The sequence below is a fragment of the Podarcis filfolensis genome (genome assembly GCF_964270895.1).
Source record: "Podarcis filfolensis genome assembly, chromosome: 6".
In the NCBI taxonomy this organism is placed as follows: Eukaryota; Metazoa; Chordata; class Lepidosauria; order Squamata; family Lacertidae; genus Podarcis; species Podarcis filfolensis.
Genome location: NC_139609.1, coordinates 49,923,473 through 49,948,982, shown reverse-complemented (window position 1 = coordinate 49,948,982; position 25,510 = coordinate 49,923,473). Strand labels below are relative to the sequence as shown.

Sequence of the window (25,510 nt, the reverse complement as noted above, 5' to 3'; positions counted from 1 at the left end):
GCTTTTAATTATTTTAAGTGTACATTGCCTTAAGACCAGTGGTTTAAGAAGGTGATCAATAAATTGTGGTGATGGGAGTGGTGGTGGTGATGATATAGTGCTGCCTGCAGTCCCAGCCGAAAGGCATAGAGGATCCAGAGCAGCCATCAGCATTGGTGGGCCAAGAAATAATACTGAGGCCTCAGCAGTTGTCCAAGATTCCAGATGCTGACACCAGGCCTGCTCTTGCACAGTTTATTTTCCTAGCAACAAGCATTTCTCTCACTGGCGAATGGGAAATCAAGCCAGCATCTTGGACCTCAGCAAGTGCCTCACCAAACTGACCATTGGTAGAAGCCTTGTTGGACATGTTATCTTCAACAGAATCCGTATCGCCCTGCCTGAGTGACGTTACTCCTATATGGATTTGGGGACTAAGGAAAACATTGCCTTCATCGTTAGTCTGGAGAAACTAATCTATGGTGAAGGTTTCACAAGCCAAGAATGAGCAGAGGGTTTGCTGATTTCCCTCCAGAGGTACCACAGTCCCTTTTTCTTGTTGAATATAATTTATTCAATTTCCCTAACAATCCTAGGGTTCCTATCTGTCAGTCACACTGCAGACAGAAGGAAGATGTCTTGGTAGTCTTGACTACCAGTGAAAGGTTTTGTTGGACTGTGGAATACCCTGCCCAATTCTGATTGGGAATGCCAGTCGCTGCCCAGCTTATTCCTGACATAGCTTCTAAAAAGGACGAAGTGCAAACGGCCCATATCTTGACTCGCTACCCCAGAAGAAGCTTCCAGGCAACTCTCAGGATACTTACCATAGATGTACATGATAGAGACACACATGATGCATGAAATAACGACAAGTGAAAAGCTTGCTGCATAGTTGTCCATTAACAACAGCCAGTAGATGCCAGCCTGGAGAATGGAGGGAAGGAAAGCTGTCAGTATCGGCAACACCAATTGCCTTCAGCTCAGTAAGGGCTGATTTCCCTAAGAATGCCCCCTCTCCCTGTGCCCCATACCTGTGTGGTGAGTGGAACCCCTAGAAGAAAGCCCACTACAGCCACACCTAGAGTCACAAAGGTTTTCCGACGGATGATCCACTCATTTCCTATTTCATCCACAATGGCTGTGACCAGAGTCTCCAGGAGGCAGAACTAAGGAGAGAATTGACCAAGGAGAAACAGGACGTGAGGAATATTGAGATGGCTCCAACCTCTCCATCCACCCCCTTTAGCAACAGGGCCTGCTGCCTTCCTCCTCCACCTGAACCAGTTCTAATACACTTTCAGGGCGAGGATCTGGACTGTTTGAGATGTGGCCCACAGCCTGTGATCAAAGATGCTTTCTTTGTTCTTTGGGACAACGTGGGCACAAATAACATTTTATATAACACCATTCTTATCTGTTCTTATTTTATCTGTAAGCCACATTGAGTCCCTGTCAGGGTAAAAGCTGTGATATAAATAAATGCATGAGGATGATAATAATAATAATTTTTTTAAAAAAAATAATGTAACTTTTTTGTCTGCAGTAGGGATAGCCAAAGAGATACCTTTCAGATGTTGTTAGATTACAATTCTTACCATCGTTGACCATTGGCCATGTCACATGGGGCGGATGGGAAATTTGTAGTCCAAAACATCTGGATGCAACCAGCTTGGCTACCTATCCCTAGTCCCTAAGCATGTGACTCAGCTCGTCCTTGCTCTACCCAGTCTGGAAAAAGGAGAATTCATTTCTGATGCAGTGCCCTGGGTGATTTCTGTCAAACCCTCCATCACCCAGTTCTGCAATGCCTCAGACACCAGTGCCCACTCTCACATATCCAGCCCTCCATCACTAAAGCACTCAAGTGCCCCAATTGCAAATGTGTCTGTTCTACATAGGTGCCTATACCCTCTCTCCCACCCCACAATATCTGATGGGTCAATTTCCATGATTACCTGTGTTCCCAGCCCCAGCAGGATGAGCATGAAGAAGAAGAGAACAGACCAAAGGGGCGAGATAGGAAGTAGTGTCAGTGCCTCTGGATATGCCACGAAGGCCAAGCCAGGACCATGGTCAGCCACCTTGGAAACATCCACACCTAGATGATTGGCCATGAAACCAAGGATGGAGAAGATGACGAAGCCTGCATAGACACTTGTGGCGCAGTTGGTGATGCTGATGATGATGCTGTCCCTGTTGGAAGTGGGAGGACATGTCACATTATGAGACACCAAGGAAAGGGTCAAAGAATGAGCCTTGGAGGTGGAGAGAAGGAGAGATTATTTCAGCCATGAAAAAATCATTGAATGAAGGAGGAAAAGGTCAAGCGAATGGTTTCATGGTATCTCATGTACTTTGTATTTCCTAAAGCTAAGCGCTTCTAACTCTCAACAATATCACCAGAGACCCTCTGTAGAGCCCCAGATAAGCAGCTCTGATTTATGGAGGAACAAAAAAGCGTAAGACACAAAATTAAAATTTTAAAAGGAGTAGGGAAAATCACCTCTTACTTCCCTTAACAAAGTGTGGCTGACATATGTATGAGGTAACTAGTCCACCGTGTTTAATTCTGAACATATCCCCTATATTAGGGGTAGCTAATCTGTGGCCCTTGGAGTACATCATCCCTGACCATCGGCCATTCTGGCTGGGGCTGATGGGAGCTGGCGGTCAACAACGTCTGGAGGACCACAGGTTAGCCACCTTGCCCTATATGTTTTGTTAAGGCTCTGGTGATGAAATCAAGTCCCTAGACTTCATGGTTTCATGGAACAACTTGAAAATGGGCAGCATCTAAAATTGAGCACCTCAAAATGGAAGGGGTGCACCTCCCTATAGACACCTTCCAGAGACAAGAACTATGCCACGCCAACAAATAGTTTCAACATCCTTTCTGGATTGCTTATAGAATGAATCTTACCTGTAGCAGTTGTTGTGGAACTTGTTATATGATGCCATGGTGATAAGTCCACCCCAGGCACAGCCCAATGAATAGAAGATCTGGGAAGCCGCATCTCCCCATACCTACGAAAGACAAGGAAAGGGCATTACCAGCACAGCTGCTTGCCTAGTTTACACAAGCCCCCAAACTCCTATGGTAAGGAGGGGAGGGGAAGAGGTGGTGTGATCATGAAATCCCAGAGATCATGTCCCAGGGGCAACAGCTCAAGCCTACCAGGCATTCCACACAAGTACCTTTGCATCAAGAATTTTGTCCCACTGCGGTGTCAGATAGTACATGATCCCGGTAACGGCTCCTTCAAGGGTTATCCCCCGCACAAATAAGATTGTCAGCACCACGTACGGGAAGGTTGCCGTGAAATACACAACCTGGGAGTCAATAGGAAAGTTGGATGAGAACATTAGAAGAGTCAGCTGGATCAGGCCAATGGCATCCTGTCCAGTGTTCTGTTGTCACTGCGGCCAATCAGATGCTTGTGGGAAACCTTCAAGCAGGACCCGAGCACAAGAGCACTCTATCTGCCTATGGTTTCCAGCAACTGGACAAAGATGTCTTCTTCCCCAGAAAACTTAGTTTCATCACTGTGTCAGTCGCAACAGGCTTGCAACTTAACTTTTACTCCCCGTCCCGCTCTTAAGGAAAACTTGCCACTGTTGCTACTGCTATTGTTGAATGTTTCTTTAGTACAACGTTTCTCAAACTTGCATCTCCAGCTGTTGTTGGACTATAGTTCCCATCATCTCAGACCACTGGTCCTGCTAGCTAGGGATGGTGGGAGTTGTAGGCCAACAGCAGCAGGAGACCCAAGTGAGGAACACTGCTTTAGTACCAACAGTCTGTTAGGCAGCATGATTTTTCTGCCTATATCATGAATCCGTGTCCCCTGCTTAGTCAAGGTCTAAGCACTGGGCACACAGCTCAGCCTCTTCCTAAGGATCTAGAAGGGCAATTCTGAAGTAAACGTTTCTCACAAGCAACTCGTTAGGCCTGGATAAGAGAGGAGGGGTAGACTGTTCACAGGCATTGGGTAGGCCATGTTGGAGGGCCAGAGAGGTCATTGTGCTTTGGGTTTCCATGGAGAAGTTAGAAGAGAAGGAACACTACTTGCTTTTCCTGAGGACTTGACACCCTTGATGAGGCAGAGGAAGACGACGACCCAAGAGACGCCCAGACAACCCAGAAGAGGGAGCCGTACTTCGCCCAGGTTCCCAATGTCATCCGACAGCTTCAGCACATACCGCCTGGGGTAGAAGACAGCAGCACAAACCAGAGTTCATATGTGCTCCAGAAAACACACCCCAACCAATCTGCACCTGCCCAACCTGCCCCCACCCAAAGGTCCAACCCCAGACATTAGGGCTGCTGACATTGCCAGGAGTGACAGCCTATTATGTTAAATGCTGGCGTAATGGCCTTATGACATTAGCTTCTTTGATCAAACAGTTGAAAATCGGAGATAGGAACCTGTGCATAAGTAAGCAAGCAAGCAAGCGAGTGAATGCACACAATTTAGCACTAGCCTCAAGGTTTTGGTTATTTCTAGACCGCTTGAATCATGAGACTTAGAAAAAGAAAAAAAAATATCACAAGCATCTCTCAGATTCCTATGGGAACAGTCCATTTATAACCCTCCTCACAATATAAGAAACATTTTGGGGCCCAACTGGAGCTGAGGTCAATCAGAAGATGAATATAAAAATAATCCTCAACATATATTCTGTTCCAATCTTGTAATTCAAGAGGCAAAATACACAGGATGGTTTTGAACTTTTAAAGTGAAAATGCTGCAGGCTCATATTCACACCTACTATCTCCATCCCTTGGCTCAGCAATAAAGAGCCTGCCTTCTAATTATCCAGATGTGCTTGCCTCTGGCTGCAAATCCTTAGACACTCTCCCATCATTTATGACAAACAAGAGGTTTCCCCACATTCATTCTGATGACCCATGAAACTTTCAGGACAGCTGCATTCAAAACTTCTGTGCTTGGTCCCTATTTGGGGCAACATCTCTCCCTTAGAGACTCTCAGTGATCCCAGGTCTGGAGGGTTTTGGTAACATCCTTAACAATTTAGGGAAGGTAAAAATAAGGCCATGATCTCCATCTGGCATATTTGAACTAAGATGTGTCCATGGTGGTCAGCTTGTCCTCTTGTGAGGCAGGCCCTCAGTTCCCGACTGACAAGCTGGTTCCCTCTTCATCCCACACCCATTTGCCCCCCTCCATCATCATCACCTCCAGTATTCCTCACTGGGGCTCGTGCGCTTGGCCGTCTGGTTAAAGAGTTGTGTGAAGTTGAGCGATGACCCAGCTGAGCCATTGGTAACGTCCAACACACCAGCGCAATCAGGTGTGTTCCAGTAGTTGCCGCAGTACGTCCAGGGTAGCACCCGTGTCATTGATGAGAAGAAATAATAGAAGGCGATGCAGATCACAACGTTGTAGTAGATTCCAATGTAGCTGGACACAACCATCATACCATACCCAACACCTGGAGGGAAAGGAAAGCGTGAGCACAAGTTGCAAGGGGGAGAGCTCTAAGGCATCTAGGGATGGGAGTTTGCAGCCAAATAAAGTATAGGGCCTGTGCAAGTATGGACACACATACACTGAGGCTGTGGATATAAGGCACAGACAGAAAACTGCAGCACAATTTGGGCCTGGTTATGCAATTTGTTGATTTATTATTTAACGTACCAAGATCTCAGCTTTCTGCCTAGTCAGCACTCAGGCCTGCATGCCTGCCCACCCCTTTCACACATTATGCTGCTGCCTGCCCTCCCTGGTTCACTAACAGCAAAGGCACAACTGCAACAAGGAACGTGGGATGCAGGTGGAGGGAGCACACTGGCTGCACAGATGCTGCATCATGCCCTGCATGGTCTCCTGCACTTACAACAGGTGAGACTAAGCATGATGAAAAGGAAGTGGTATTACAAGTGCAGTATTACATGTTCTAAATTTTGCTTTTGAACTAATCCTGCCCAGAGATGCCAAAGGTCCAATGCCCCCAAATACTGATTATCTGTCTTAAATTGATTTTGCTCCTAGCAACTCCAGTTGAAATGCAAATACTGTACGGATGTGCGCACAAGTCTCTACCCACACATGAGGAGCAAAGGATGCAGACTGCAAATGTGTTTGTAGCACAATAACCGGACAGAATGTATGCACTGAATGTGCTGCCTCTCACCTTTGAACATGGGGCTAATCCTCCAGACACCAAGGCAGCCCTGGCTAGCAAACTGTCCGAATGAGAGCTCCATGAAGAAGAGGGGGATCCCGCAGAACACCAACATGATGAAGTAGGGGAACATGAAAGCACCTGGAGACAGAAGAGGAAATGAGCACCGGAGAGGAACCATAGCTCAGGGGTAAAGCACATGCTTTGTAGGCAAAAAGGTCCATCTCCAGCATCTCAAGATGAAAAAGCTCAAGATGGGATGTAATATTCATTTGTTGTACTTACATCCCACTTTCCCCTTGTTTAACTCCTCCCCCCGGTGAGGTAGGTTAGGGTCAGAGGCAGTGATTGGCCTAAGGTCACTCAGGGAGCTTCATGGTCAAGTCGTGATTTGAGCCCTGGTTTCCCCATGTCCTAGTCTGAGGCTCTGAACCACTATATCACATCGAGGAAAGACCTCTTCTACCTGGCACACTGGGCTAGATGGACAAATAGTCTTAGTACAAGGCAATTTCCTGTGCTTCAAGCCAGTGGAAAAGGAGCTTCAAAACCCTTAAGAAATGCAGAGATTTCCCCCAAGTGTCATATTCTGGGTGGGGAGAAAGCTGCCCAGAGTGTGGCATGGAATCCCAGTCCTCTCCTGCAGGAGGAGCCCTATACTCACCAGATAGTTGTGTATGAAGCTCCTAGGATACACCTTCATCTGTGGGGACAAAGTTGCATCCCGGAACTAGCAGGACACAGCACTGCAATTCCCAGCACACACAAACACACACACCAGTGCTATGCCAGAGCACTGGGTTTAGTACCGGCTGGGGGCAGGGAATCACTCCTACCCTGCTATTTGCAACACTGCACACGCTCTAGCCCCAGACAGTGTCAGGGCCAGGACCGTCAGCAAATGCAATGCAGAGTGGGTCCTATCTCTCTTGTGCTGCATGCACCCTTCCCCGGGCAATACTCACCTCCCCCATTGCGATAGCAGAGGTAAGGGAAGCGCCATACATTGCCAAGCCCAACAGCGTAGCCAACGCTCGTGAGAACAAACTCGATCTGGTTGCCCCAGTTGCCACGCTTGAGGTTCTCGTCTCGCTTAGCCGTCTCGCCAGGCACAGCACCATTCTGCCAGAAGAGGACAGTCAGTTATTGCAGGTAGGGGAATGGCAAGAGGGTGGGCGGAGGTAAGTTATCCTATTCCTTCCTTCTGGGTCTTCCCTACTGTCAATCCTGTAAGGTCTTCCCACAAAAAGAGGGGCTTTAGAAGGCAGATAACAAAACAAGTCATATGGATGGGGACACACACACACAAACACACACCCTTCTGCAACTTTGGATGCTTGTGCTGCTGGTGGTTTAAAGTCACTCCCCTTCCTCAGCTGGAGGCAAAGCAGGCAGGGGGCGGAGAGTTTGATTATGCTAAGGGGGCTGCTACCCCCTGCCTGCCCAGATGAATAGTCCTGGGTCAGGCTGTAGGGAAGCTGGCAGCTGCAGCCCATACAAAGCAGGCATAAGAGGAGTCAGCACAAAGGAGCCTCTGTGCCTCTTCCCTCTGCCTGCCTACTGATGGAGCACAAGAGGCCACAGGAAAGGCAAGCAGATCCCTTTACTCACTGGCAGGGAAGCTAAGCCCATCAGGGCATCAGAAAAGCCCTGCTGGACCAACACCAAGCCCCACCTAACCCAGCATACTGCTTCCATCAGTGGCCAGAACAATTGCTTTGGGAAGCCCACAAGCCAGGAGGGGGGCTTCATGAAGATACCTGTTGTTTTGTCCCTGGCACCTGATATTTACAGATTTATCTGAATCATTTATGTCATTACTTCATGAATGAACTCTCCATGTGGAGGTTTCATTTAAGCCAGAGGTTTTCAACCTTCTTGAGTCCATGGCTCCCTTGACCAACTACGTTCTTTCTGTGGCACCCCTGTGGGGCTCAGGAGCCCAGTTATGTCACCCCTTGCTTGCAGAGCTGGCAGCCTCACACACTTTTTCGAACACCCCCCCCCCTTGTGGAGTGTTCCCTCAGCCTCCTCTCCGCTCCCCTCTCCTTGGGAGTCCTCCAGGCAGCACCTTAAATTGGGAGGCAGCAGTGGCTGCAGCAGGAGCCGCTGGGCCTACATGGCAGATAGGCTCCCCTTCAGCACAGGGCACTCGGATCCCAGGCAAGCCTTGGAAACAGCAAGAACAAGAAAGGCCAGCGCGGTACCTACCTGCCTGCCCGGCCTCCCAATTGTCTGTCCATTCCCAACAGCAAGGGCTGGCAGACTGGCTGGCTGGGCTCCCTCATCCACTTGCTTGCTTACTCCGAGGTTGCCTCAGCTCCTGGCAACCAACACCTCCTGGCCAGCCCCACAGGCACCAGTTGCCTGGGGAGCTTGTAGCCAGGGCTTCAACAAACAGCTATGCAAGCCTTTGGGAGGTAGATGTGAAAGGGCATCAGAGGAGGGAGGGAAGGAAAGAGGGACAGAGCCCAGTGTTGCCCGCAGCACCCTTGACCATCATTCAAGACACCCCAGGGTGCCACAGCACACTGGTTAGAAACCACTGATTTAAGCCATTGTGACTGACTGATGTTGAGACTTCGCATCCTGTAATTATTTATCGCCCTTTACAAAGCCCCATAAGCCAGTGATCATTACTGTATCCTGTGACAGGGAATGCCCAATGTTAACTATGTTTTGTGTGAAGAAGGAACAGAAATATACTCGTGCTTGTTCCTGGCAATCTCAGGAGGAAAACTGGATCCTCTCTTTGGCTCTTGGTAGCTAATTCAGAATATGCCCATTGAGCGTACAGTCTATGGATGTTTACATGGCATCACTAAATTGCCCTTTTATAGATGTTAAGTCCCTTTTATGCTCACAATAAAAGTGGGGAAATTACTATATCTGACCTGTCAGCCCATAAGTGAGAGCTGTTCTATTAAGAACATATAATGGTACACGGACTACAGGCAACTCCCCGTTTGCATGAGGATTGAGTTCCGGGTCACTGCGCATGTCAGCGGTCACATGTAAGCCTGTTCCACCCCCATCCCCATCTGGGGCCAAAAACAACATATGCACCAGCAAATTTGGGTTGCACAGTTATAACTTGTGTGACAAGCCAGCTTCTTCCCTGTAAGACTGGAAACTGGTGGGAAGAATGCACTAGAGAGTGGAGAGGGTGGGGAGAGAAACACTTGCTTTGACGCAATGTCATCTAATCTCCCCAAAAACAATTCCAAACCAATGGTCATTAAATAGCCAATGTTATCTCCCTGCAAACAAATCAGGGTGAACGCTTAGTAAACAGGTCATCTGGAAGGAAGTGCCCACGGTGTGTCTATCTGTGACAAAGGCTGGTTATTGGCTGTAGTAAAAGGATATCACCAGGAGAGGGAGCCTCAGTCCTCCTTAATCATACCGAGTCCTTTAAGGTCTGTCAGAGAAAATAAATGATACTAAAAAATCTTGGCCCACCACCCTAGAGTTCCCCTTCCGAATGTGTCCAATGCTAGCCCAAGCCTTAGACATGCCCCCAATTTCTCTATCCCCTAAGGGGCAGGGGGAAGAACAGAGGCTACTTGCCGCAGCGTTGACAGCGCCAAGGTCTGAGCTACCTTTGGAACAGTACGACTTCCAAGTGGCTGGAAGCACTCAGCCCCACACAGAAGAAGCCCAAGCACCACACAGGACAGGATGCTGTCATAAAGCGTAGCCGCTTTCCGCAGGACAAAAATGGAGCTTTTGTGCATCTAGCTCCATCCTGGCACCGCCAGTTCCCTGTACTGCCCAAGGATAACAATGGCAGCCTTCAGATCAAAGGAACGGGAGATGTGCTGTGTCAACAACAAAGCCTGGCTTCTCTTCCCTTAGAGCGGATGGGGCACATCTGGCCGTGCTCTGGAGCAATATTTCTCTGGCGGCTACTGCCTGTACCTTGCCCCTTCCTCCTACTGAGAGATGGGACATCACCTGAAGATGCTTCTAGGTTCAGTTCTCCTGCATGAGACTTAAGTGATTGTTAGTTCACTTGCCTACGTACTTGAGGGGTAAATCAGAATTTGAAGTAAGTTGGGTCAGCAATTTGCAAAGACTCTCCTCTGTCAACTGCCACTTGTAAAATTATTAACATCTTATTAAGAAAATTTCAGTTATAGAGAAAATAAAGTGATAAAAGAGAAGGGAGAGAGAGAAGTACAAATAAAAAAGCAAAAAAATTTAAACATAAGAAAAGACATAGGATACACTAAATATAATCAGCTACACTACCATACATATAGATATATCAGTACTATTATTGTCCAGATACATATATGGTTATTAATAATCTACTATATTCTGTATAATCTCATTCCAAATGTCAATATATTTCACCTATTATTCATAAGCAATTAAATAAACCATGACAGAGCTGTTTCTTTCCAGTTGAAGGCGTGATCTGTCAATAAGCAAAGATTGGGAGCAAGGCGATGCAGCTGGCGCATCCTAGAATCCCTTGGTTATACGGATGGATGATCAGCCCTGTGCTAGCAGCTTTTGCATCTTGACTGTTTAAAGCAGGGGCAGGGAAACTTGTGGCCCTCCAGACACTGCAGGGCCGCAATTCCCACCATCCTCAACCAGGGATGCTGCGGTTTGTAGTTCAGCCACAGGTTTTCCCAACCCTGGGTTTAAACCTCCCCAACCCAATGCTGCTGCTTCTCATGAGGGTCTAAAGCATTTCCTTTTATCTTCTGAGAAACTCACATTGGCTCCTGTGGTTTGCACCTCACACCCAGCCAGTGATCCCTCCAGTTGCTGGTGTGTTAGGAAGAGGGTGCTGCACTTGAGTGCTTATGAGAGAGGTCAGCTTTACTACAGGAAGGGAGAAAAGAGGGTATTGTAAAGAAAAAGTGGGTGTCCTAGGAAAGGAGCACTTGGCCTCTGTGGGCCCTCCTGTTCGTGGCCGGGGATCCAGCAGCAGCCTGCCCCTGCCCCATGTTCCAGGATGCTTTGCTGGGGAGGATGTTGCTCCCTGAGCCCCACTACTTCTCAGGAGCTCTGAGATGAACAGGCTGCCAGCAGGAGCGTTTCGCAGGAGCCTCTCCTGTGGATGCACCTCCTTTGCTCTCCCCCTGGTGCACGCAGCACACTCCACGTAGGCGCACGTGGCTGCCCGCTGATCGCAAACAATTGCTGTGAGCACTCAGCAAATGGAAGCCGTCGTTTCAGCTTTGCCTCCTGCCACTGGGATGGGAGGGGGCTGGCAGCCGGCGAGTTGTGCACCTAACCGTGTCATTCAATTAGAGCCAGCAGCCGCTCTGGCACAGAGCTGCCAAGGAGCCATCTGCTGCGCTAACTGGGGGGACTGGCAGGGTATGGGAGAGCCACGCCTGCTAGAAGTGACCTCTGCTGTGAGCCCTGGCCATGGAAGCCGGAGTGGGGATTGTGGCATCATGGGGACTCGGCGGCAACCTAAAGGATCACCTCCAAGGATCTCCATGTTCTGCAAGGGACAGGGAGACCCTGCACACAACCTGTCTCCAAAGAAAAGACTGCACACACAATACATTTATAGCACACCCCCCAAAGAATCCTGGGAGCTGTAGTTGGTTAAGGGTACTGTGAAGTGTAGCTCTATGAGGGGCAAACTACACTTCCCATTATCCATAGGGGGGGTGTTTTAAAAGTATGGTATGTACACAGCCAAAGGTATACATTTGCCAGTGGCAATCAGGGAGTAATACCATATCCTAATATCCTTATCCCAATCTTTCTCTGTATTCTTCACATCCACCCTTGACACGAGGGAGGCTTGAAGTCATTTCCCCATGATAAGTGGAGTCTTGGAGGGGCAAATGCAAAGAGGGAAAATCAGCAACACTTTGCACACACAGAATGCATCCCAACCATAGTTGCAAGACAAGGGAGTCAGGCCAAGAGACAATCCTGCATCATGGCAACGTTTGACCCAGCAGTTCCAAGGGCTGCTCTTATGGGGGATGTTTGTGTTTTAGGGGCAGAGAATCTGGCACTTTTGAAGAGCTGTGGCACAATATGACCTTAACAGATGTTGCCTCTCCTCCATCAATTCTGAAATGAGAAACAGAATATGAACAGAGCCCCAGAGCGTTCCAAGACTAGCAGTGAGATACATGTATTTATGCATATTTGTCCCAAGGTTTCTCTGCATGCTTGTTTACAGAAAAGTATGTGTGTAACTGTTACATACCTGCACATATATATGTGTATACATGCATCTAGCTATGTGCAAATAACCTTGCAGGGTTTGCTTACAGAGGGATAAGGTTGATGGCCTGAGCATTGCCAGCAACTTTCCCTTGGTGCCTTTTGGCTGAAGGCTAAACCAGCCCTGCCACATGGGGTCTTTAATATGGGTGGCTACTCTTAACCAAACAGCCTTCTCCCTCCAGATACAGTCAAGCTGTTACTGCATAAATGCAGCTTCTGGAGGGGCAGTTCTGTTAATCTGTTGCAGCAAAACCAACAAAGTGCCTTGTGGCATCTTAAAGACTGAACCAATTTATTACGACACTAAGTATTATCCTCATTTGGTACTGTAAATACACCACACACTCACACTGTGCATAGCAAGAAGAAGAAAAAGGACAATCAGTGGAGCGGAATGGCAATAAAATGCAAAAAGTACATGCAAAGACTGATTTGAACTTAAATGGGGATGGGAAGAGCAGCAGCATTCACAACAGCAGTAACTAGTAAAAATACAACCATCCTAGCATTGTTAATTAGCAAACTGTACTGGGACAGGAACCACTGTGTCTATTTATGCCCAAATGGATACAAGAAAACTTCTTAATAAGTTCTGATTCAGTCCTTTCAGCTGCTGACATCTCTCTTTAACATTTCCATGTTGAAGAGAAGCAGCTTCCAGGCCAGCAGTGGAGTGTGTCGGAAGAATTAAATGTTCGCTCAGTGGATTCTGATAAAAAGGCAGGTATCTCACCATATCAGACCTGGGCTAGCAGCTCCAGCCCACTTGGATGATGGCGCATGTGTAATTTTATCTCAAAGAGTCCCCACAAAGACAATCTGAGGATTTTGGAGTAATAACAGGTTATTCCACTCCTGGCTTTAGTGGCAAGTTTCCTATTAAGGTTCTGGGTCTGTACCCACCTGAAGGAAGCTTCTTTCTTTGGCTTTGTAAGATGTGTGACACAATGGACAGCAGAGGCTCCTCAGTGCTTTTCCACTTAGACCAATAGGCCTTTCACCAGGGCACAGCAGGGAATCTGGGGCAGAGAGAGGAAGTGCTAGCACCCCCTCCCTTTCTCTCACCCGCGGAAGCAGGGAGTCCAGATGCTGTAAATCAAGCAACGAGTGCGTTCCCAGCTCCCCTCCCGCTCTGCCCCCCATTCCTTCTGCATTGATCGAGTCCTTGCCGGGCGCTTGCGGCCATTCATGTTCCCTGAGCATGGGCTCGGGACGAGATGTTCAGGCGGCAGCCACATGTGACCGCGTGGCACGTTCGCTGGCGCAGTTCATGGGGTTGCCAGCCTGGCTACACAGCACTTTGCAAGGAATTGGATACACAGCCTGGTAGCCTTCCCCATAAGGAGTCATAACGGTGCGGTAGCTGTGTCAGGCTGTTGCAGCAAAAACAGCAAGAATATTGCGGCATCTCAAAGACCTGTGGAATAGAGTCCACTTTATCAGATGCATGAAGCGTTATCCTGCATTTGCTGTGGTGGTGGGGGTCTCTCTCTGAGTGCATGTATGTATATCAGCTGTGTCTGCATGCCACAATAATGCTGTTGGAAGCGGAGTTCTGATTTGTTACCATGAAATAAACCAAAAATGTAAAGCCAAGAACAAAAGTTGACCGCTGTTCACAACTTCCCAGAAATAAATAACCCATGAATATGTTTGTGTGTTTTTTTTACACTAAATCTTTGTCAAATCGCTGTACAAATCGGTGTATATGGCCAACACACAAATCCTCTCACTAATAATTAGTAAACTAATTAACAATGTGGTAAGATGAGCTACTGTTGCTCGATTCTGGCACAGGTGAGAGAACGGAACTTTTCATAAATTACAATTCAGCAGTTTCAAGCTGGAAGTCTCCCTCTGAAGTTCCTTTACTCCAGAAGGTCAGTAACAGTGAACTGGGTGGTTGAAGTGTCGTTCCCCCCCCCCCCCGGTGGTTTCTGAATAGGGTGGCAGTTTATGATGTTCTAGTACTGTAACATGAAGCCCCAGGGTATCACACAACACAACTGCCTCTATCCTTTATATTCTACTTGTGCCAGCTTGACATTAAAGAATGACTCTACACCATTAGGCTGTGAAGAAAAATGGTCATAGTTTGTCCTACCAGTTCAGCTGTCCTAGCTGGTACACAGTTTCCCATGGCCAAAGGAGCAGCATCTCAAGAGTAAGGGCAGCACTATAGTTGGCTGCAGGTCAGATCCTCCATGGCTGACTTCTTAAAGCATGCTGCTCACTCTGAGTAGCCTAATCCAACTTGAATTGCAAAGCGAGCGCTAATGAGGCTTCTGTTCTGCTTAATTAATGGGAGCTCAGTTTACTCTGGCCACGTGGTGGTTTATTGGGCAGAGAACTCCCAACAGGAGCTCAAAGAGAAGGCTGGAGTGAAACTCATGGAAGTAGCCCATTGACTTGGGCAACTCCCAGCATACACTGCTCCTTCTTAGCATGTTAGGATCAAGCCACTCTTTGGAAACTTTGGACTAGTTCATTTCACCTCCCTGAGGAGGAAACAGTGGCGTAGCGTGGGGGGTGCAGGGGGGGCCGGCCGCACCGGGCGCAACATCTGGGGCTTAGGGTTAGAGGGCGCAAATCCACGGGTTAGGGGGCGCAAATCCACGGGTTAGGGGGTGCAAATTACTTGCCTTGCCCCGGGTGCTGACAACCCACGCTACGCCACTGGGAGGAAATGTAGGGAATCGGTCCTCCACTGCTTCTGTTACTACTTCTTAGGGGGAGGTGAGTACCGAGGCTAAGATTTATAATGCTATCCTCCCAGAACAAGGGCTGATTTAAATCAGTGCTTTAAATAGAGTTTCCAGCTTTCTAATTCATGTATTTACTCAGCAAGTGTATATACTAAACAGATGAAAGTCAATGAAATTCTATATATTTTATACTAAATTCTGCCTCGGCTTTATACTACTACCTAGGAGCATATATGGTCATGCAGCTTTCAATGGCAAAGTTAATTATTCTGTTTGGCATTCTTTCTATACATATGTGTAAAATCACTTACTTGAATACTTTTATACAGAACTTTCCAGAAACAAGGGCTGGTAGTTACTGTATAGAAGAGCACTGTTTCTCCATGGTTATTTTAATTTGTTTTTTAACATTATTTTGTTTTCCCCCATTTTGCCAGCAGGACTCCCCTGTAACAGGCTCTCATCACATTGCCAGGGCATGCAGCAATACAGCCTGCTCACGCATTCCCATCCAAGGCCTGCCAAGCAACCTCAGGAAGCATCCAGCAGCTCATTCATGCTCCAGATCCAAGGGCATAAGAACCTCCTGGAGGGGGGCAGAATAGGAGAAGAACCATGTATGGGACCCTGGGGAAGAATGAGTTGCTGGGTATTCCTAGGGGAAGCAAGAGGTTAACCCAATAGGGGAAGGAACAGCTACACCAGCTTCTAGGGGGAAAGTTCCACACACCTTTCTATACTTGGGGAAGAGGATTCCATTTGGATCAGACATAAGAAAGTGATTCATAAATTAAAAAATAGCAGCAGCAGCAACAACCCTGGTCCAACAAACCAAAGAATAAGCTATGAGAACACAGACTCCTGCCTCTTCCCTTTTCTCTTCCTTAATTCAACATTTCCTTGTTTCCTGAAAGAGTTTCCAACAATATATGAACTAGGAAATGATCATTTGAGTGGTCCTTGTCAAGCAGGATAACAAACCATGGACTGCTATCCTGGTTTGTAGGGATCATTCAAACCACAGTTTCTTAGTTTGGACATCATGGTTCGGATGCCACCAGTTTAATGACTTAAGTAGTACTGAATTAAAGTCCATGTGGGATAAAAATGAAAAGTCTAAAACAAGCTGGTAGGCAGACACACACACTTTCATTATCAGTTTATGATTCCAAGCTTCTGTTCTGACTTTGTACTTGGCAGTTCTAGAGTGGCATCTGTCTTAGCCTATTGCAGCAACAACAAAAGGGTCTTGTGGCATCTTAAAGGACAACAAATTAATAAAGAGAATTACGGCATAAACGTTTGTGGACTACAGTTGATTTCATCAAGTACATAAAGTTGTAGGTATATCTTCACATGGTTATTTGGGGGGGAGGGTTTTGAAGAATTGCAAATGCTGATGCCAGAGGTAGTAATAAATTGTGTAATTAACAGTGGTAATTTACAAAACAGTTGTTGCTGATAACACAGAAACCCTGACATTTGTAAGCTAGGTTGCACGCAGAGTGTGATAAACAAATAAGCAATGTCCCAAATTTCCAATTCAGTCAACAAATTATAGCACTGAACCTCTTGATGAATTCAGTGGTTTTACACTGCAATTTCTCTTTAAAGCTCTGTGATGTCCTTGGTTTCAGCATGCATGCACAGGGGCCTCCTGTACTGACATGGTGCAGCTATTTCATCACACTACATTGGTACAAGATGCCTTTGTGCAGGTATAAATGTATCACCTTACGTGCCAGACAATCATGATGAAAGCTACCAAGTTCTTGGTCTGCTGTGGAAGCACAGGTTTCTACCAAATTCTACCTCAGGCAGAATTGTGAGCCCTCCTTAAATGCTGTTTGTTAAGTCTGGATTTCCTCCCCATACATAGGCAGTGCACCAGGAGTGGGTGCAAACAGTCACCATTCTCCAGACATTTAGCTTGCCTCTCTCCCATTACTGAAATGTTGTGGTTACTTGAGAGAGGAAATGCATTTTTAAATGTTCACGTCTCCAGGAAGGCTCTTTATCCCTGGTGTGCTCCTGAATATAGATTCTTCCTGGTGCTGCCACTATCCCCATATGAGTGTGGTACTATACCTTTCCTCACTATTTGTGACTATTGAGGAAATACCAATGCCTCAATGGACAAAAGCAAATGCTGCAAATGTTTTCATATTCAGCCGGAGCCATGTTGGAACTGATCCTGAGCAATAGTTTGAGGTGGCAGAACTAGGGGAGCCATTTAAATTCAAGAAAAAGTGTGTGCGCATCTATATTCACATACATGCATGATTTTGCATCCTCCTACCTGCACCCATCAAGTCAGGACTCATTCACACTTCCACATGCCCTGCTGCTTGCCCTCGGGGAAACCCAATCTTTACTGCTGAATTGGAGCAAAATTCAGTTGGGTTTTTGTCCAGACTGACATTTGCTCTGATTTAGCACTAAGCAGCAGGTTTTCAGGAAGTTGTGGGGCACAGGCAAAACCACTCAGACCCATGTTTTCCAGGCATGGGACAAGCGGAAGTGCGGAAGTGTAGACGAGCCCTCAGTTGCATAGCAAATGTGGTACAAATACATACTGAATTTGACCCAAGTGATGACACAGATCAGAGAGTCACCCATGGTTTCTCCTAGAGACACAGCAGGATTTCATAGGCATGAGAAGGGGAAGGAAGTTCTTATACCACCTCATGCTCATCCATCAGGACTCCCTGGCAAGAGCTACCTTTCTTATGCTAATTCACCTGTTGGCTCAACTGGTGGGCCTCATGGCTGAGCTTGTAAGGCCACTGGGCTGCTTCCAGAAGGAGGCTTCAATCAGGCAACAGGATTTATGCTAGAGAAGCTCCTGTCAGCTGCACAGCCCCTTCCGGCAAGTGGTTCCCAAGGGACATGCTGCCCTTGCGGTGGTGAAGGAAGAGAAGCAGGTCTGGGCTAGAAGCCAGGTGGCAAGGAAGGCTTAGCTAGGAGCCAAGGGAAATCCCTCTTTTGATCCCAGCTCACTCACTGCTTGAGTCAACTGGAGCCTCACCTGACCCCCACTCATTACCCCACAAAGCCTCCAACTCTGGGGCAGTGCAGGCAAGAAGACAACTAGCTGCTCAGCTTATATCAACAACAAGAAGCCTAGAGCATGCTGGAGTCAAACTGTTCACAACATGATGCCCTCAGTACCAAAGGGAACAGGGAAGATCATTTTGGAGTGCCAGTGGGTAGAGACTGGGCACAGAATGTTCATCCTAGGCTAGGAGCTGCACAACGTGTGTGTTTCTAAATATTCTAGTCAGGAGGAAAAGTCAGGAGGAAAAGAGGAAGCAGCAGATATTACCAGAAAAGCTTTTCCCAATTCCCCCAGCCGTGCTGGTCAAAGGGCTCCCATGATCACCTTCACATACTGCACCTTTATTGCACTGAATCAGTGTTGTACTCAATATACAATGGGTCAGAGGGGAGATGACCTTTCTTAACTTATTGAGGGTTCTATGCTTCAGTCTGAAGCCCAAACATTTTAGTAAAAGTCACATAGGACATCCAGCAGAGGTGCTGCTACCCAGGTGTTCTGAAGGCACAGGAGGTCACCACTTGGCTGATGCTAAACAGGTTTGTGGCTGGATTGCCTGAGAACTACATGCATGCCTCCTTGGATCCCATGATAGAAGAAAGGAGGGATATAAGTGTAATAAAATAAAATAACATAATAGATGCTATTCACACAATATGTGAAAGTATATTTAATTGGAGGGAGATGCCTGAATCAGGAGATGTTGAAAGAGTTGATTATTATGCCAGTGAGAAGTTAACATTAAGAATAGTGAATCCAAGTATCAAATTAAACATTATTCAGTGTTTGATGGACAGGGCTGATCTTTTCTTTTCTTTGCCTTCTTTTGCTACAACCTTTAGACTGCATTCACTATCATTCTATAGATTTTCTCCTTCTCCAACACATATCAAGTATGAGCACGGGGGGGGGGGGCCGCTGGCGCTTCTCATTTCATTTGCCCCCAAACTTGAATCCTTTTGGCGTAGGAAGCAGCACTTCCAAAATGGTGCTAGGCAATAAATTGCGGGGATGGAAGAGACAAGCTGCTTTCCTAGGTGGGATGTTTTCTCCGCCTCATCCTTCTCTGGAATTGCAATAGGGTGGTGGCACTTTGGAAAAAAGATTACATAGATCAATCAGCCTTCCTCAGCCTGCTACCCTCCAGATGTGTGGGACTATAACTCCCATAAGCCTCAGCTAGAATGGCCCATGGTCAGGAGAGTGGGCATTATTGTCTACTAACATCCAGAGGGCCACAGATTGGGGAAGGTTGTCCTAGATGGATGACTAAAAAACAAACTTACTTGCCATGTGCATCCTTGGTGCCATCTTGCAGGCACTTTCCCACCTGCCAGTTCAGGGGCTAGAGCTCTTAAAGTTAGGGTCCAGGGGCAGCATATTTTGGAGAAAATCTGCCACCCCTAAATTGCTCTTCAAATTCATTCCCTGTGATGGGGCTTTCAGCTTGCCTCAAGATTGATTCTTGTCACTCTGGTGCTTCTCTATAAGCTCACCTCAGCACTATTCTATATATTTCCTCCATAAATTATTTGCTTATATTACCACCCTCTTAATTCAAAATACCGTATGGTTTAATGGATCCTGAACTAAAGGGAGCCTGCTGAATGGACAGAGGCAGCAAATCAAAGGCTTGTGTCAAAAGTAGCACTGTCCAGCATGCCAAGAATAGCCAAAACAGGTAGAAAAGAATAAGGAACTGAGGTTGTGCATCCAAAAATAAGACTTATGCCACCACAAGTTCTATATACACACACAGCTCTACAAGGTGACATTGAATTGCATTTGGCCCAGTGCAATTCAAACATAGTTTTGAGCTGGGAGCAGGATGAATTCATTATGCAGCCTATGACCTCAAAGCAGCTACAGAACCACCTGTATGATCTGTAGCAAGTTCATCAAATCAGAAATCTCACTTTGGGTAAACCTTTGAAAGGAAATGTTGCTCCACACTGCAAAAGAAGTCACCAATTGTGATGTCCCTCCCTCCCTTCATGTACTGATGAGCAAACTTCTTTTTAATCACGGAAATTATTTGTCTGCTTCACTGACTATAACAACGGTTTGGACTCCATCTGGCACCCAGGCTGAACCTTAAATTGCTACAGAAAGCAACTGAGGGTAAAACATATGACCTGATTAAATCTATGCATCAACCCATCAAATGCAGGATAAAAATAAATAGGCAAACTGAGGTTTTAAAAGAGGCATAAAGGAGTGAGCCGGGGACGCAGCACTCAACTCTCCTCACTCCAACCCATACACAAGCTGCAACCACAATCCATCTGGCCTCAGACTTCCTTTAATTGGGATAGATCAGCTTTGTTAGCTATCACATTCAGTGCGACAGCAAGGAAATCGACTGCAGTATCGGAGCCCCACAAGTCAGGTTGGGAGATAACACATACTGTGACCATCCAGGATTTTGGGTAGGTGGGATTAACTTAGTCAAGGTTTAGCCCATGTACAGGCAATTCGTGGCTCTCCAGATGCTGGACCACAACTCCCATCAACCCCAGACAACATGTCCAATGGTCAGGGATGAGTTGCAGTACAGCAATTATTTGGAGGGCCCAGTGGCAGACCTTAATTTTTAGGGCCCTGAAGCTTGAATTGTTATGGGAGCCCCTTTGCAACCAGCAATTAGGTCTGGATAACCACTGTTATCTTCTTCAGTTGGGTTGTTTACAATCTTTACAACATCCATGCTACTGACTCTCAAAACTCTGAGAACTATATACAAAAACAAATAAATAATCAATCTGAGCCATGCAACTCAAATTGAGTCTACTAGACCCATTATTTTTTTAAAGCAATGTGGATGAAAGTTGCTTCTGGGGCCCCTCTGGGATTAGGGGCCCTGAAATTTAAACTTCATTAGTTTCATAGCAGATCCACTCCTGGGTTCCCCATCCCTGGCTTAGGCTCTTGCCTTTGGAAGGGTGCAGTCAAGACTGATTCACAGAAAAGTAGCAATGGAAACTCAGAAGTCTTTGCCGAAGGGAGAGGAGGGGGTATCCTAATCATGATGGCTCTGGTTGTGATGCAAGCAATACATTTGCTTGCAGGTGTTGAGATTTGGTGAAGTTGGTGTTCCATTTTTTAGAGACAGTTCCTAGATATCATTCTTAAAAAGGTGAAACCTGTTTCAAGGTGCTATGAGAAAAAAACAGTAATAGGTCCCACCCCCAATAATCTTAATTAATGAGTTGATTTTTCTTTTGTACTTGTAGTCATTCTGATACTTCATTTAAAGTTTCATAGTATATTTCTTGGTACATCCAAAACTAAGGGAACTGAACGTGATTTTCATTTTTTAAAGTCATTCTTGCTGGCTGTGGGACTTCTTCTAGAAGTGCAAAAATGCTGTGTTCCCCTTACCGCAAACCAAGTTGCAGAACTTACAAATTGCAGCTGGCTTCCAGTATTTGAAGTTTCTTGCTAGTATTGATATCTCTTGTAAAAATGATAGTATAACCAAGTCAGTATTAATACATTTTTTAAAAGGTTCAATTTCCTCTCTTTTAATTTTACTGCTGACAAATCACCAAAAATATGACTATTCACCCTATACTATACTTTGTGTTGAAAGCCATGCATACAAAGGTATTGTTTGCTTGTGGCTGATGCAAGACATTTTGCTGCCTTTGGCAAAAGACAAAATGGCGTCTCACCATTCCATGTACAGAAGCCAACTAGATTAGTATTTAAATCTTATTTCAATACTAGCAATGGTATAGTGTCCACCATACCTGACGGCAGCAGACTACTTCTATGGTTGCAGGATAGGTCACAAGGCAGCATTGTCCACAACAAAATGGTATGGTCTAGGAACTCACTAGGAGGAGAACCCAAGGGGCTGCTGTCATTGCACCCCAGCACCTGGTAAATTAGACAGACACATCACTCTGTCTAATGGTAGGGCCGGCTTTGTTGACGCCTCTTCTTCTTGCTTTTAGTTGTTTTCACTTTTAAAAAGTTACTGAGAGCATGGATCCTGCAATCTGTTTTAGGAATCCCTCTGTTCAAAGGCTCAGATAAATGCCTTGTCCAAACCCCTGACCACAGACACTGTCCCAGCAGAGCAATCAGTGCATCTGTGTTTGAAGCTTCCCCTTTATTCCACACAGAGCATCAAAAGTTCTGGACAGGTGTTACTAAGAAAAGTGAGGGGAAACTTCTTGGCTCCATGGGCCAGATCCTTAGCAGGATCTGGTCTAGTCTCACAGGCCAAATTTGACAGGTGGGTGAGGCTTCCCACCTGTCAATCACCTGACTGCACAAGGGAATCAGTGCTTTGAGGTCTCAAAGCTATGACTTCAAAGCACCACATGCAGCTAATCCAGCAGGCTTCCGATCCACAAATTGGTGGTGGGCAAGCCTGTTTTCCCTTGCTAATTCACAACAAGGAGTGCACTTCAAGGTTCCTGATTGTGCATTGGCAGCTGCATCTTACCTGCCCCGCACCTAACATCATATATGACATCAGGTGTGGGGCAGCTGGGGTGGCTGGCCGTATTTGAACCTCTGATGAGCCAAGTTTGGTCCGTGGGCCAGAGGTTCCCCACCCCTGTGCTAAAGTGTGCAGGAAGTGGAGTTACCAATAGCTACATGGCCTTTACAGCCCCTCATGCAGTAAATACTGTTCTCTGGCTCTCTCTAGAGGCCACGGGGAAACACAGCAGCTCCCCACACCTCCAGCTGGCAAATGTAATTTAATGTATATAAGCTGTGATGGTACAATGGTGACCCCAAAGGTGTAGGGCCTGAGCAGTGCTGGAAAGCATTTCCTGCTACCGGACAACACAGACCATAAGGTGATGGAAGCGAGCACTACAAGAAAGCAAGGGCTAGAGCCCTCAAGAAGAAAAAGGCCACCTTACTGAAGTCCACAGCAGGGGGGATAATGCACATGTGCAGCCACAAAAGTTTATTCACTCACACCTACAACCATAACCAACCTTAAATGCAGACTTTCTGGCTTCATAAAGCGGATGGAATGGCAGCCAAGGAGCAGCCCCCCCCCTCCCTGCACTCCTGTATGTTTATGGGCTGGAGCCCCCAAACTGTTTTATGCATCTCCACCCTCATGAGAAACAGCCTGGCAGTGATGCCTGAGCCACATTGAGCCTGGCAATTCCTCACCTCTTTGCGCTGTCTCCCCGGGAGCCAGCACAAAGAGGCTTTGAGAGAGTGTGGTTACCAGCTTTCATTGAGTCTCCGGCATTAACTTCTCCCCTTTACCCCCTTTTTAAACTTGCTGTGGCAGCCGCAGCAACAGGACCCCCTCGCTTCTTTGTGGAACTCGAACACTCACACACACTCACACACTCACATGAATCCTTTCTCTCCCATTGGAAAAACGGCTCCCTCCCCACCCCTCACTTTAGGGCTTTAGGGAAGATTCCCCACTGACCTGCTCTTGGGGGCAGGGAACCCCTTGGCTGCTCATTCCCGGTATCCTGGGGCGTTGCTAGAGCTGTGGCTGTTTGCTGCCTCCTTCACATCCAGCCCCGCTGCTACTGGGGCGGTAATGTGCTTGCCTCTCCCTCATGAACTTGGCATTACTCTCAGCTCAGTTCTCCCAGCACCATGCTGCCCCCGCCTGCCCAGTGCCCAGCACCGCGCTGCCCAGCACCCGCCAACATTCTATACCCAGCCACATGGCTCCCCTCTACTGCTGCAATCTCTCCCTCTCTCACACACACAGAGGAGCCCACACTCCCAGAAGGACCTAGGATCACCCATTTCCTCTGCTATTAAGGCTGTATACACCCCACCATCACCAAATCCTGGGAACCATAGTTTATCCATTCACAGAGCTGCGATTCCCAGCACCTTTAATGAGCTGCTTTTAGTGTATGGCGCACATGCAGCCTAGTCTCCACTCTCATGGACAAAAGGTGGCTCCTCCTAAGAAGTGATAACCTACAGTACACAGGGAAAGCTCATCATGTTATCTGGGAGATCTGCGGTCGGATCTTCCAGTGCTTTGGTTTTCATTAAAGATTGGGTCAGGGCAGAACTGCTGTGAAAAGCAGCATGCAACTCCTCTCGCTCAAAGCATTTCCCCTGAGGCTATTTGTACCACTGCAGAAAGTGTACTTGGTAAATGATGAACAAATGTGAATGAGGTAAAGACTCAGAGGGAACGAAGAAAGAGCCTGAAATCCCAGCAAATTCCACATGCTTTCAGGCTACAAACAAATGAAGCTGGAGGGTGCAAGGCAGTGTCAGGATATATTTGGCCAGCATGACTAAACCAAGCAAAATGAGCCTGGAGGTCTATCCCTGTCGTACAGCCCATATCCATTTGCTTTCCAAGGGTCCTATGTGGAATTGCTCTTGTGAGGCACGGATGTACTTCATTTTCCAAGTGTGGCTCATTCCTTCCCAGCATTCAGTATTCAGATCCCACTGAACCAGAACCTAAGAAGCTGCCATATACCAAAGCCAGGCCATTGGTCTAGCTAGCTGTGTAGTGTCTACATTCAACTAGCAACAACTCTTTAAGGTTTCAGCCAGAATACTTTTCCATCTCTACCTGGAGATGCTGGGGACTGAACTGGGTACCTTTTCTATGCAAATGGTTCCCATTATATCCACTGGCCTGTGGAGCCAGCTATAAGCACCTTCAGGTAGAGATGCAGCAAACAGCTCCAGGGCAGGGATCTGGCTTACCTGAAGCTGAGACTTGCATGCACAGCAACATGGAAAGCTGCCGTATATCATTTAGCAACATCTGGATAGCTCAGTTGTTAGAGCATGGTGCTGACAATGCCAAGGCTGCAGGTTTGATCCCTGTTTGGGGCAGCTGCATATTCCTCCATTGCAGGAGGCTGGACTACAGGACCCCTGGACAGTTAAGTCCAGTCAAAGGCAACTATGGCTCATCTTGCTTTCAGGCTGAGGGAGCCGACGTTTGTCCACAGACGGTTTTCCAGGTTATGTGGCCAGCATGACTAAACCACTTCTGGAGCAATGAAACACAGTGACATAAGCCAGAGAACATGGAAACACCATTTACCTACCTATTTATCTACTTGCAAAGATCCTTAAGGTCCTTTGCAACTCTACAATTCTGTGATCAAGTCAGACCCTTGGGCCCACCTAGATCCCCCCTCCTGCCTTTCCCAGGGATTGAACCTGTGACCTTCTGCATGCAAAGCAAATGTTCTACCACTGAGCTACAGCTCCTCCCCAACATCCCCAACTCTGACATCCCCACCCTGACTTCCCAATTCTATTTGGAAATGGAGAGAACTCTGGGATGCAGGGCTGAAGGAGCATGTGGGGTCTCTTGCTCCGCTTTGCATCCAATAGTGGCGCAACCCTTTCCCATTTGCCCAGCAGGCACTCAGTGTGGTGAAAGAGCCAGCTCAGCCTGACCTCGCCTAATGAG

General features: G+C 47.0%; 1 protein-coding gene across 3 annotated transcripts in view; it reads right to left on the bottom strand.

Annotated features, from left to right (window-relative positions):
* SLC6A9 (solute carrier family 6 member 9) overlaps positions 1 to 25,510 on the bottom strand; it is a 55,980-nt gene that overhangs the window by 3,670 nt on the left and 26,800 nt on the right. For 2 of the 3 annotated variants that reach the window (XM_083619878.1, XM_083619877.1), the window contains exons 3-11: positions 7,095 to 7,251; positions 6,139 to 6,270; positions 5,181 to 5,436; positions 4,053 to 4,185; positions 3,178 to 3,312; positions 2,903 to 3,006; positions 1,938 to 2,175; positions 1,014 to 1,148; positions 807 to 906 (exon numbers count right to left, since the gene is read on the bottom strand). In XM_083619878.1, coding sequence (XP_083476004.1) covers positions 807 to 906; positions 1,014 to 1,148; positions 1,938 to 2,175; positions 2,903 to 3,006; positions 3,178 to 3,312; positions 4,053 to 4,185; positions 5,181 to 5,436; positions 6,139 to 6,270; positions 7,095 to 7,251 — 1,390 coding nt within the window. Of the gene's footprint in view, positions 1 to 806; positions 907 to 1,013; positions 1,149 to 1,937; positions 2,176 to 2,902; positions 3,007 to 3,177; positions 3,313 to 4,052; positions 4,186 to 5,180; positions 5,437 to 6,138; positions 6,271 to 7,094; positions 7,252 to 23,524; positions 23,629 to 25,510 lie in introns of those variants that run through there. The other variant, XM_083619876.1, reaches the window with a different exon arrangement.